This window comes from Xenopus laevis, chromosome 5S (genome assembly GCF_017654675.1).
Source record: "Xenopus laevis strain J_2021 chromosome 5S, Xenopus_laevis_v10.1, whole genome shotgun sequence".
Taxonomy (NCBI): domain Eukaryota; kingdom Metazoa; phylum Chordata; class Amphibia; order Anura; family Pipidae; genus Xenopus; species Xenopus laevis.
In genome coordinates this window covers 25,882,195-25,896,342 of record NC_054380.1, presented here as the reverse complement: position 1 = coordinate 25,896,342, position 14,148 = coordinate 25,882,195, and the positions used below count along the sequence as shown (strand labels likewise).

The window sequence follows — 14,148 nt, the reverse complement described above, 5'->3', positions numbered from 1 at the left end:
CTAAAACGAAGCTCAGTTTGAGTAAGAGAAAGTTGGTAATAGAATAGTCTTTATTAATTCTACTAAATATTTTAGGACTCCAGTATTACATATTTATTGCCCAGGCCTCACCCAGATCCACAGATCTACCCAAATTACCACTGCCATATTGCTATTGGATTTACTGTATATTTTCCTTGTTAACATGAATGCAATTTATTGAAATAAGTTAAAGGGATACTGTCATGAGAAAATTTTTTTTTTCAAAATGAATCAGTTAATAGTGCTGCTCCAGCAGAATTCTGCACTGAAATCCATTTCTCAAAAGAGCAAACAGATTTTTTATTCAATTATATATTCAATTTTGAAATCTGTCATGGGGCTAGACATTTTGTCAATTTCCCAGCTGCCCCTGGTCATGTGACTTGTGCCTACACTTTAGGAGAGAAATGCTTTTTGGCAGGCTGCTGTTTTTCCTTCTCAATGTAACTGAATGTGTCTCAGTGAGACATGGGTTTTTACTATTGAGTTCTTAGATCTACCAGGGAGCTGTTATCTTGTGTTAGGGAGCTGTTATCTGGTTACCTTCCCATTGTTCTTTTGTTTGGCTGCTGGGGAGGAAAAGGGAGGGGGGTGATATCACTCCAACTAGCAGTACAGCAGTAAAGAGTGATTGAAGTTTATCAGAGCACAAGTCACATGACTTGGGGCAGCTGGGAAATTGACAATATGTCTAGCCCCATGTCAGATTTCAAAATTGAATATAAAAAAATCTGTGTGCTCTTTTGAGAAATGGATTCAGTGCAGAATTCTGCTGGAGCAGCACTATTAACTGATTCATTTTGAAATTTTTTTTTTTCCCATGACAGTATCCCTTTAAATTCAGAAGAAATGCTCCTAAAGAATGTCCCTTGAGCCTCACCAGAATTGCTATACATGTATGGGAACCGCTTATCCAGAAAGCAATAATAAAACAGTAGCTTGTACTTAATACCAACTAAGATATAATTAATCCTTATTGGGTTTATTTAATGTTTACTTGATTTTCTAGTAGACTTAAAGGCATTCAAAATGCATCAGTTAATAGTGCTGCTCCAGCAGAATTTTTCACTGAAATCCATTTCTCAAAAGAGCAAACAGATTTTTTTACATTTAATTTTGAAATCTGACATGGGGGTTAGACATATTGTCAATTTCCCAGCTGCCCCAAGTCATGTGACTTGTGCTCTTCAGTCACTCTTTACTGCAATTTGGTGTGATATCATCCCCCTCCCTTTCCCCCAGCATCCTAACAACAGAACAATGGGAAGGTAACCAGATAGCAGCTCCCTAACAATATAACAGCTGCCTGGTAGATCTACGAACAGCACTAAATAGTAAAATCCAGGTCCCACTGCGTCACATTCAGTTACATTGGAGAAACAACAGCCTGCCAGAAAGCAGTTCCATCCTAAAGTGCTGGCTCTTTCTGAAAGCACATGGCCAGGCAAAATGACCTGAGATGGCGCCTACACACCAATATTACAAATTAAAAAAAATACACTTGCTGGTTCAGGAATGAAATTTTATATTGTAGAGTGAATTATTGGCAGTGTAAAAAGTGTAATTTAGAAATAAAAAATACATCATAAAAATCATGACAGAATCCCTTTAAGGTATGAAGATCCAAACTACAGAAAGATCCATTATCCAAAAAACCCCAGGTCCGGAGCATTCTGGATAACCGGTCCTATACCTGTATTAACATACAGTGAAACCTCAAGTTTACCCTGATTTTAAGCTTTCCCGTATTTTTATTTGTGGTCCCACTAATTTATAATGAATGAATGGGTGCTTTTCCTCAATATAACCTAAATATTGTTCTTTTTGTACCCAAAACGCGCTGTTTGTCCTCTAGGAATGTCATTATTAATGAAATAAGGAGGTTTAAAATCTTAAGCAGATGCGTACGTTGCCATAGTTTTATCTGTAGGTACGAAATCCCAATTAGTCTACACCTCATATAGTCCTGCACCAATCAACTATTGCTTTAGGTTGTGCATGTAACGGTCTGAGGGGTCTCGAACATGCCCCCCCCTATAGTTTAACATTAATGCTGCACTGATTAACTGTTATTAGTACAGGACATTACAAAGTAAAACAGACTTCTGTCATATCATTTGATTAATTAAATGTTTCCAGATTTTACATATCTTTTTCCTGGTTCCCTTAAAAATGTAAAATTGGGGTTCTATTATGTATATTATAATTGTAGACTCCCCCTTCATCTACCACAAAACAGAGGCCTTCCCCCATTTAAAGAAATTCGGTAACTATGACCTTCCAAAAGAGGGAAGAATAGGCAAGAAAATGAAATGACCCAACAGAGCTAAAATAACTGCATCAGATTTGAGGTATTCTTGTGTTTCCTGGAGATAAGTTTTATATCTTAAGGGCAGATGTAACTTTTGATGTATAGAGAGATGTCTGAGAAAATGTTGGTTTTAATTTTTTTATGGTTTTTGAGTTATTTAGCTTTTTATTTGCAATTTCAGACAGTGTCGGACTGGCCCACTGGGATACCAGGAAAACTCCCGGTGGGCCCAGGTGTTAGTGGGCCCTCTTGCTTCTTAACATTTAGCCTATTTCATGATCCTTACCTATTCCTTTATGGGGAAAAATGCTTAATAATGGAAAAATATAATGTAGATATAAAAGACTAGAAGAATAAGAGGTTGAGTGAGGAAAGGAGGAATAATAGTTTGGAAAGTGGGCCCACGGTCTAAGGTTTTCTGGTGGGCCCCTGGCATCCCAGTCCGACACTGGCTAAAGAGCAAATTCCCTTAGCTGGACAGAGTAAGAAGGCGGCGGTGAACTAAACTTTTCATAACAAGGAATAGGAAGCAGATATTTTCCAGTTGATAATGCCACTATTCTTTCAATCCATTTTTTCCAGCAACATCAATTTGAAAAAAACATCCCCCAGAAATAACTGGCCTCCAATTTTCAAATATTTAAAGCGCTCAATAAGAAAACTGTTGTGAAAAGCAATTTGTTTAATATGATGATAGAACCTCTTTACAGTCAATCAACGTCCAATTTTCATTCCTGTAAAATGAATTCTAAAAGCACAACACCCCCCCCTACTTTTTGTTGTGATTAACAATATAACGTCTCACATCTTCTGACAAGCCGGGTATGGATTTATTATCTGCGGCTGTTTCATTACATGCTGGTGATGAGAACACGGCATCTTGGGCTTTATTCTGGAGAAGGTCAATTTCATCTTGATTTACAATAACTTTGGCCAGCTGAAGGCAGCGCAGTGCATAGAGGTTTCCGCAAGCGTGCAGCTCGGATATTTTCATTGAAAGCTGATGGAAAGTTGTGTTGGGAAGTTTGTTACTCCTACGGAATTCTTGCCGGTTACCCAGTTCATAAAACGCATCCAAGCTCATTCGGATTTCAGCATTATCTGTAAACTTCGGGTTGTTTTCTGATGGTGATTCATAATTAATCAGATGTGAAGTGCTTGATGCATCTCCCATTAGTGGGTCTGAGGCAGATGAGGTCAGTTCAGATCCTAAGACAAATTTCAGAAATTAGTTAATCACTGAGCAGAAAAGGGAGGCTTCTACTATATAAGATAATAATTGTCAACTTATATATAGTTGCACAGTTTATACATATAAAGCCATTCTTTAAGGCTAAGAAAACATTTAAAGGAGAAGGAAAGGCAAGTTATACTTGGGGGTGGCTTCAGTTAGGCACCAAGTGATTGTATTTACTTACTTAAAACTCCGGCCAGTGCTCCTATCAGCAGAAAACTGCACCGGCCCAGGATTCTTCATGAGAGCACCACCGAGCGATTTTCTTCCTTTTTCTTCTTTCTTCATGCTCAGTAGAGCGAAAAGTCACTAGTTCATTCTATTATGCATGTGTCTGCCCTGGAAAATCTGAAGAAAGATGAAGCAGGAAGCTGATCACTCCATAGTGCTCGCTGGAATAACCCTGGGCCGGTGCAGTTTAATTCTGATAGGAGCACCAGCCTGGGGTGCCAGGTAAATAGATACAATCACTTGGGAGTGCCTAACTATTTGCAGCCCCAAGTAAATAGGCCTTTCCTTCTCCTTTAAAGGCCCCATGTCTGAAGAATTTCACATCAGTTGGCGGCGTTTGTGGATAAGAAAGTGTGTAACTCTAGGCAGTGTCAGTCTGTGGTCACTAAAGCAAACAAAATGACGGTTTGCATTAAAGGGGGCCCGTGGTCCAAAAAAATTATTGCAAATACTATTTTATCACATTAGTCAAGCAAAATAAACTTTAATTACACAATATAAATTATTTTAATCTTGTTTCCTTCGGTCTGGGAACTCATAATTATTAATTCAAACCTTGCATCATCTCAAACACAGGAAATTGTTATACATACCGTAATTTCTGTTTCCTGGTCACTCTCCATGGCAGCATTCAACTGATATTAACCCACTATGGGAAATCTTGTTTATGTACCAGAATGTGGGACCTGATGTCCATCCCATGCACTGGTTACTCAATTAAATGGTGGAGAGAGGGGGAATGTGGGGAGTGCCGTGAAATCTAGTAAGTGCTGAATGGAAAGTGAAAGTAATTGCCAGCTCTGCCTCTATAGGAGGGGCAGGCAATATTTGATTGACAGCTATGAAGGTTTTAATATGTCGGGTGACAGGTCTTCTTTAAAAAAGAGTCTTAAATCAAAAGATGAAATCAGATTACTTTGGCTTGGATGATTTCTTGTACAAGCTTAATAGCCAAGGGTGAGTGTACTGATAGGTCCGTAATGTTGATAGATAGACTGATAGATATTACAGGAAGGTCTGCACACTCTATCTATACTCCCTGACAGTGGCGTAACTACCGGGGGAGCAGGGGGTGCAATTCCTATACAGGAACATATGCACTGGGGGTCATTTGGAGGGGTTGATGCTTTGAAAGTATAAATAGCTGCATAAATTGGGAAGCTGCAAGCTGGACTGTTCAATGCGGCCACTTGATTCCTAATTAATCACTGATTGCCCAGGGGATTTGAGTATCTTTTATAGTTTGATCACATCAATCTTGACAAATATGTCTATTTTTCTGACAGAACTCAATAAGAGCAGTGACTTTGCTTGACAACTGTATTAAATACGTGCAGCAAAGCAATGATAAGTTACAGTAAAACAGTAACAGTGGCAGTGAAACTATTATTTGTGTTAATCAGAATTACAGAGATAAATAATACAGTTATGGAACCGGTTATCCAGAATGCTCAGGACCTGGGGTTTTACGGATAATGGATCTTTACGTAATTTGGATCTTCATACCTTAAGTCTACTAGAAAATCATGGAAACATTAAATAAACCCAATAGGCTGGTTTTGCTTCCAATAAGGATTAATTATATCTTAGTTGGGATCAAGTATGAAAACTTGATTTGAATTTGATTCAATTTGATTCAAATTTTCAGGTGGTTCCTATTAGAATATTAGAGTTTTTTCATAAATAACTTCTCATTCGAGTTGGGAATACATTCAAATTTATTAGAGTTAAAATAAATTCACATATGAAATTCGACCTTTGATAAATAACCCTATACCTTGTAAAATCACGAGTCTGAGACCCTTATGTAACTCTTTCTGTACAATATAGAACAGAAAGTGGTTTTCAAAGAGCTACACTAGAATATTCTTGTAGCCGAGCAAGCATAGAAAAAGGTTGTTTCAAATCTGCATAAACATTATTTAAGATATTCATTCGCTTTTTCGTTTGATAAGTATGTTTTCACGGCTGAACAGGGAATAATAATTACTTGCGTAGCATCGCCTCAAGATAAAAATTAAAAAGTTATTCTTCGTCTTAAAAGATATTCTAATATTTTCAAATTCATATTAATTTGTAAAAGCAAGCACAGAAGAAAAATCATTTAAAATCAAACAAGGGAAATTCTTTCCAAAAGTAGTTTCTTATTTAGAATAATAAAACATGCCCAGAAAAGCAAGTCTTGTCTTCATTCAAGTCAAATTGAAGTGAGGCTGAATGGTGTTTTTTTTCTAATATTCAGGTTTATCTGTTCCTATATGAAGAGGTGATAACATCTTTAGAAAAAAAGGTTCAATTAATGGTTTCTATGGGAAACTAGACCTGGTGCAAGCTTTGCACTTGCTTTTCTTTGAGCAGTGGATACAATACAATACATATGAATATTCCAAAATAATATGCTGCTGGTCTGTTTTTAATTACAGGGTTGGCATTGGCACTTCTATCTGGTCACAGGGTTCACAACAAGACAGCGGCTTGAATGACAGACTGGGAGGAGAAAGGCCCCAATAGTTACAAACATAATAATAAAATAAAATCTAGATACACAATGGGGCTCATTTATAAACACTGGACAAATCTTAACACCGGCAGTAACCCATAGCAATGCTTGCTTTCACTGTTCAACCTGTCAGTCACTGATTGGTTGCTTTGGGTTACTACCCAGATGCAAATTTGCCCAGTGTTTATAAATGAGATGGGGCTCATTTATCAACACTGGGCAAATTTGCCCATGGGCAGTTACCTATAGCAACCAATCAGCGATTAGCTTTTTAAAGCGAGCTGCAAGTAGAACAATGAATGCAGTAATTTGATTGGTTGCCATGGGTTACTGCCCATGGGCAAATTTGCCCAGTGTTGATAAATGACCCCCCATCGAGTTTACTTTCTGGTAGCTAGGGTAACTAACATTAAGGGGGTTATCAAAGTCTGAAAATTTCTCTGAATTTTCTATATACAACTTAGACCAAATCCGCATGTATTTTTTCCACTTATGTATCAATTAATTTTACCTAAAATGTCTTGTTCGGGGATAAACACACAAATATGGAGAGCTTCTACCTGTAGAAAACCCTTTTGCTGGGTAGGGTGCTTAACAGTGGAGGGACCATCCGCCTGTGGTCCAAAACACATGTAGCAAACCAGGAACACTGTAGCACACCAAACTTGAAGATTAGTGCATCAAATTTTCTTTATTGGCCCCAAAAAAGTAGATACATGCAAGGCAACGTTTCGGACCCCAGTGGGCCCTTTCTCGGGGATAAAATGGTGAAAAAATCTGAATACTGTGATCCAGCGCAAATCAGTATATCTTCAGGACACCTGTCATTGACTTGCACATGAACTTGTCAGGTCTGAGTTGAAGTACTTTTTCATATGGACTTTTAACACCCTTGGGGTTTAAAAAATCCTGAATAATTGTGTTTTTCCACTTTAAAAGACCAATGAGAAAAAAATCGGACTTTAATAAATAACACCCTTAAATTTCAGGTTATAAAAATGAAGAAACGATGAGAAAATAATTCCAGAACCACATAAAAAAGACATTGAACGGAAAAGGAGCTCAGATTTCTTATTTCAAGTTTCCTGTAAAGGTTTCTATTTTGCTGAATGTCCCTTTTGAGGCACAAAAAGATTTTATTTATTTATGCATAAATCATTCTGCTTTGTACTTTAAAATATGCTGTGAAAGGAGTGTTTGCTTCGCACAAATTCACTCTTGGTGGGCTGCCATTTTAACTATTTTTAACTCCTTTATTTATATATTTCTAAAGGTATTTCCTTTTTCATTGCACTGTACAAACTCTACAATTTATTAATTCCCTACTGCTGATGAATCTTTGCATGGCTGTGTTCCTGGTGTAGGAACCAAGGGTTTTGGATTCCTAGGGCACTTGGGGTACAATCTATATAGTTGTGATGGAAGGGGGTCAGCTGTGCTGGGGGAAAGAATGGCTAAGAGATTGGAGGAGTGTTTAACTAGGCATGGAGGTGGTGAATTAGAGCATTATGCACAAGCTAGTGCAGATAGGGCAGTGGGATTAGAAAGGGCTAGACCAGCTAAGGAAAACTCACTGTTCCAAAGGGTAACAAGTAACCATAGATCAATCAGACTCTCCGTTGATTAATGTAAGTATCAGAGAAAATGCAGCTGATTGCATATACAGAAAATGATGATATAATTGCCATTGCAGAGACCTGGCAGTAGAATCCTACAGAGGGTCAGGCAACCCGTGCAATACCTGCAAAGGGCTCGGGGCTCATTTGATGTCCCCACTGTGCGGGTGACACAAGGGTACCCTTTAGCTGCAATGGGAGGGGACTACAGGCAGCCAATTCAAGGGTGAAACAAACTAAAATCGGTGTGTGAGGTCACTTCCAATTTGTGTGATGTCACTTCCTGTTGGTGCAGGGCTTACTGCAGGAGGGAGGTGCAAATACATGGGCATAAAAAAAGTGGGTAAGCAGGCACTGGTTGGAAAAAAAGGTAATCGTGTACGGGGTTGGTGGGATGAAATGTGTGAATTGTGCTGTGGATTTAGAGCGTTACACACAAATCATGGCCATTTGCACCTGAAATTGTACTTTCCCTAATATATTTGGCCAGAATTTAGACTAGGAACTTTCAAACACTGCTTTGTGGATCTATGTGTCTGTCTGGCACCACCAACTATAAACATAATGGTTCATTAAATGAAATGTTAGATGTGAAGCAGAATATGTCCATAGACCCATATCCTAGTAGCCTTATAAATAAAAGCTAAAAAAATTAAAGCTATTACTAGAATCGTTTATCCTGGGGCTTAACTTAGAGGAAGCAGACCCTACTGATGCAAGGGGGCTCTGTGAGTCCCAAATAATGAGCAATTTCAATATCTATTGGTAAAAAGTACAACCTCTGGATATGTTTGGGGCCCTAAAATAAATTTGCTGTGGGGCCCAGTAACATCTGTTTACGCCACTGCATTTATCGTTCCCTGCTGATGCCACTGATGTGGCGTGGGGCGCAGCTACTCACAGAGCTGATTAAGGCCCTGTTGTTCTAAGTCACATCCTTTTATCCCTTTACACCAGTGTGAAACACAATACTGACATGTTAATAATTTATTATATTTCTATTTTTATGTGCTTTCTGTGGAAGGATCTGCTGTGTCACATCTTCTTGCATATTACAGAGTTTATTCAAATCAAATATTCTCTTTGTGACGTGTCTTCTGCAAATCCTTTCCTGCCCTTCAGGGTAAAAAAGTCTGAACAGCCGTCAGAATGTTTCAGTGAAAGTATCTGGACACTCTTCATCAACATCACAAGTCCTCCGCTAGAACACTAACTTCAGAGTTCCTAATAGTCTCTGGAGCTATTGTCCACCCAATAACTATTTGTCGGGAGCATGGTTTCTTTATGGTCAAGCCTATCATCTCCATAAACACAAGCACTGTCACAACTGGCATGGTATAAAGGTCACCACCATTGGGCTCTAGCAAAGTGGAAATGTGTTTTGTGGAGTAATAGATCAACCTCACCATTAGCCCTTCTGACAGATGGCATATGCCAGGGGAATGCCACCTGTGATTTGTGTCCAGATATTTTAGAACCGATACCTTGGGAGACCTATATGAGGAACTATTGTATACACCTTACCAAACCACCAGTCTGTAAGTAGGCATTTTGGCAACTGGTGGACCAAACATGGAAATATTTAATTGTCTGCAGAAATCTGAAAATCCTTTCTTGATTTCCATTATGACTTTTAAAGGTGTAAAGTGGACACTCCTGATATACTGTAATCCTTTCGAACACTGGGTGGCGTCCATATAATTGAACATATTACACAATATAGTTTCTCATTTCTGTTGCCATAGGTGCTGATTTTTGTATTCGGAGACCTTGACATCTGTGCCCGTATTTACCAATGCTCTTGTAGTCAAATGGCAGCAAAGTCCACTGTTGTGGAACCTCAAGAACCAGAGACCGCTTGAGGTGAAAAAATAACGTTTATTTGACATGAGCTCCATGGATTCAAAACGCCAAACAAAGAAATCAAAGTGTATCGTGGACCTAGGAACCTAGTACCTAGGAGGTACCTTGTCTTAGAGGAAATTGGTACAGCCTCTCCTACACCTCCCACAGGGTAGACAGTCTCTGAGAGTGGAGACAGGACTGCAACCAGTGGAGGAGTGGCAGGAGTGCCAAAGAGTTCCAGAACGTCAAAGCAGAGTTGTCATGCAGTAGCAGTTATATAGGCCGAGTCGGTCCAGCAAAACTTCAACAATGTAGAAACAGGGGTCAGGAAACACTTTGGTCAGCAAAAGGTACACAGAACAACCATATTCACTTCAAAAGTGAGCAGGCGGTAGTGTCCTTTTATTACTAGGGAGCATGCGAAGAGTGTCAATCAGGACGCGGGTCCGCATCATCACGTTCCGTAGTCAATGTTCGCCCACGGCGGAGAGCGCATAAGTTCATGACGAATGTAGCCTTTACTGGAGAGTGCCTGATACAGAGTTTTTATAAACATGGGATAAATATTTATGAATAGATGCATTTATTTATTAATATATAAAAGGGTGTTACCATTACAAGAGCATAGAGATATCTTTCACAGCACAAAAAAAACAAGAACTGCTCAAATAATCAATGAGAATGGTTTTCCTCAAGGTCAAGATATTAGTACCAAGGCTAGCTTGAGAACAGAATCCACCCAAGCCAGGGGGAGTCCCAGGGAATAACAGAATTTCATTCATTCACACCACCAACAACGCTCTCTTAGATTATTTTACAATAACCCCATAATTGTCCTGAAATTTAGACTTAACAAGGATAATTGTCTGTCCGGATAGATATACTCAATTATGCTTCAAAAAACAACTAATTGCTAAAAATACTACAGCTGAGTAAGGAAAACTCCCTTAAGATCATATTAAAATGTTATGGCTGGTTCTAAAGTTAAAAAAACAAAAAATAAGCAATTTTGCTTCGATGGCTCTGACATACCAAACTGTTAAATTAAAAGAAAGAAAAGAAAGGGAAACGTAAAAGTTCTGGGCATCTGATTGTGATTTAATTAGAAACATTACCAGTCAGACACCTACTTTAGCAGTGCTAATACCACTTTTAATTAAAGACCATGAATTTGTTTTCCAGTGGATGATCCAAATGAGTAATGATCATTTTAGTGGCACAAACATGCAGGTAATAAAGAATAACGGCAACAATTATTTGCTTTCCTGTGGAACAATCTCTTATTAAAGAAGACGCTTGACTGGTAAATCCATACAGTACTGCAATAGCTGATCATGAGATACCGTTAAATATCCTTGCTTGAATCTGTATTTGTGGTATCAAAAACAGTATATCATTGGAGAGCAGCAGAAAGCCACTCTTGCTTGACGTTGAATTCATCCTTGACGTTGAATTTTAAAGCACAAATTCCAAAGTTGATATCTCAGACCGAAAATGTATCCAATTTCCAGACGTACAAGCGAATGGAACCGACTGGTATCCATAATTCAATTAAATCAAGAGATTTAAAGTAGTGACGTTTTATTAATTCAACACACTCTTCTTAGATCTATTAAAAGGGATTTTCACAATTTTTTAGTGTGGATGTTTTCAAGTTATTCACCAGAAATTATGACTTTTTCATTTTTTTTAAATTTGTGATAATTTTTATAATATTGAAGTATTGCAGTGCAAGTTGTGTGTAAAGACAAAAGAAATTTTGTAACCAATGAAGCATCAGACGGGGCTGAAAGACAGACACTAAGTCTGAGATATGGGGTTTGGGTGTTATATGCCAATACCAAGATGTGGTAAGAGATGAAGAAGTGATGGGCAAGTGTCCCCAGACTGGGTTTAGGGAAAAGTGATAAGGCCCAAAGCTTGTACATAGAAAGAATACATTTTGCCATGTGATGTATCCGTGTGATGCTACTTTGAAAATGATTGGAAACTGCTTCCATGCATAAAGCATTGGGGGATTTATTGACTTAAACCACTTTAAATTCAAAAAAACCCACACATACATATAATTCAACAATAATATCCCCTGCTGTACAGAGAAGTGCTTGTGTTCCACTGCAATGGGTTTCATACAAAAGGCCTGAGCTTCTAACTGTACTGCAGAACAATGCTCACCTAGAATGGCTAAGGCCCAGGGCTAATTGCTAGAGCCTATGCCGAGACACATTTAACAGCGAGCTTTTATTGACCGTTTCTGGAAGCTTCCCAAGCTCTTGAGCCTTTCCTGATATTTACAACAACTCAAGTGTTTTCCTTGAAAAGTGCAAAATATGGAGATTCAGCTTATTCAGAACTGTCAGTTGCACATGATTTAGGTCAGGATGAACTCGTCTTCTAATGCATCTGACATATATATAAATATATATATATCACGTACAAGGGAAAGTTGTGCTTACCACTAATTTTTAAAAACATTAAGCGAGGGGGGGGGGGGTGCAATGAGGTTGTGACCACAAAATACATGTGTAGGAACTGGCCACACCAGGGATGACTTTGACATAGTTGCCCATCTTAAATATATTGCAATATATGGACAAACAATCCCTGTTTTGTTTAAAGGGTAAGGCATTTTTAGTAGCTTAAGGAACAAAATGTTTCAATGTCATTAATATATTGATAATGGGTTGAGTCCAGAGGACATCTTATATTTGTCTATGTGAATTTTGTGGTCAAAATCTCATTGCGCTCCTGCTTAATGTTTTTAAATATTAGTGGTGAGCACAAATTTCCCTTGTTTGTTATAATTTATACAGGAGCAGTGGCCAGCTCCATGTTGTAGCTCCTACCCTTTCTAGCTAAAGTCAGGTGATCCCACTGGTGGCCAATAAAAGGGCAACCAAGTTTGGGTTACATTTGAAAAAGAAGGCTCTACTAAGTATTGATGTAATATCTATGTTGGGGTGTCCAAATTTATGCACCTGTCTAATTTTATTATGATGCATATTGAATATTTTCTGTTAATCCAATGTAAAAATATATAAGGGGATCATATAATAATCTCTCTAATGCTTTATTTACCAGCAGGTCCTTCCATCTGAAAAGAGGGCACCCATTCCGATTACAAGAAAAGAGGTTCTGCCAAAATATTGGGAAGGTGTTTGTTACAGTGAGAGCTGTGAAGATGTGGAATTCTCTCCCTGAATCAGTGGTACAGGCTGATACATTAGATAGCTTTAAGAAGGGGTTGGATGGTGTTTAGCAAGTGAGGGAATACAGGGTTATGGAAGATAAAGTAGCTCATAGTACAAGTTGATCCAGGGACTGGTCCCATTGCATCTTGGAGTCAGGAAGGATTTTTTCCCCTCTGAGGCAAATTCGAGAGGCTTCAAATGGGGGCTTTCCCCTTCCTTTGGATCAAATAGCAATTAGGCAGGTTCTATATAGACAAAGTTGAACTTGATGGGCATGTGTCTTTTTCAACCTAAACTTATACGTTAGAACAGGCATTTAACTATATTTATCAAAATGTATCTGCATTTGCGCATTCAGGGTAAACTGCCTTCCAATCGTAATGCTATGCCATAGAAGGATGTAGAAATGAGCGGAGAACTGGAAACATCTAATCTCTGTAGACCAGAAAGCCAGAGGTCTAGTTGTCAAGTGGGACCAAATGGCTTGTTATGTAGGTCAATGATTTGAGAGGAAGAGCGAGAGAATCCTTAAAAGGTAATAAAAGGCATAAAACATATTTACATATTTCAGCAAGTGCCAAGAAGACTGGTTTAAAGGAACAGTAACGTCAAAAAATAAAAGTGTTTTAAAGTAATGAAAATATAATGCAGTGTTGCCCTGCACTGGTAAAACTGTTGTGTTTGCTTCAGAAACACTACTATTGTTTATATAAATAAGCTGCTGTGTAGCAATGGGGGCAGCCATTCAAAGGAGAAAAAGCTCAAGTTACACAGCAGATAGCAGATAAGCTCTGTCTGTCTAATGGTGTTATCTGTTATCCATTCGTTAACCTGTGCCATTTAGCCGTTTTTCAATTTCCGCCATTGCTCCACAGCAGCTTGTTTATATGAACTATTGTAGTGTTTCTGAAGCAAACAGATCAGTTTTACAAGTGCAGGGCAACAGTACATGATATTTTCATTACTTTAAAACACTTTCATTTTTTGGTGTTATTGTTCCTTTAATGAGCGAGCACAACTGACATCATCCCATGTTTTTCATACTTCATATTCATTTAGCTGCATATGTTTAGCTTATATATCAAGAGCAGAAAAATCTGTGCTTTCAAAAGATCTGTACTTGCTCTATAAATAAGAGTCAGGATGTGGGACTAAAACTAAAACCAAGCAATTTCCTTCAAGTCACCATCAGCAAAATC

General features: G+C 38.3%; 1 protein-coding gene across 2 annotated transcripts in view; it reads right to left on the bottom strand.

The window, feature by feature from the left end:
* Window positions 1-2,999: 2,999 nt before the first annotated feature.
* The window catches only part of LOC121394167, a 47,537-nt gene continuing 36,388 nt past the window's right edge, over window positions 3,000-14,148 (bottom strand). For both annotated transcript variants that reach the window (XM_041564335.1, XM_041564334.1), the window contains exon 3: window positions 3,000-3,541. In XM_041564335.1, coding sequence (XP_041420269.1) covers window positions 3,102-3,541 — 440 coding nt within the window. In that variant the 3' untranslated portion in view covers window positions 3,000-3,101. The remainder of the gene's footprint in view (window positions 3,542-14,148) is intronic.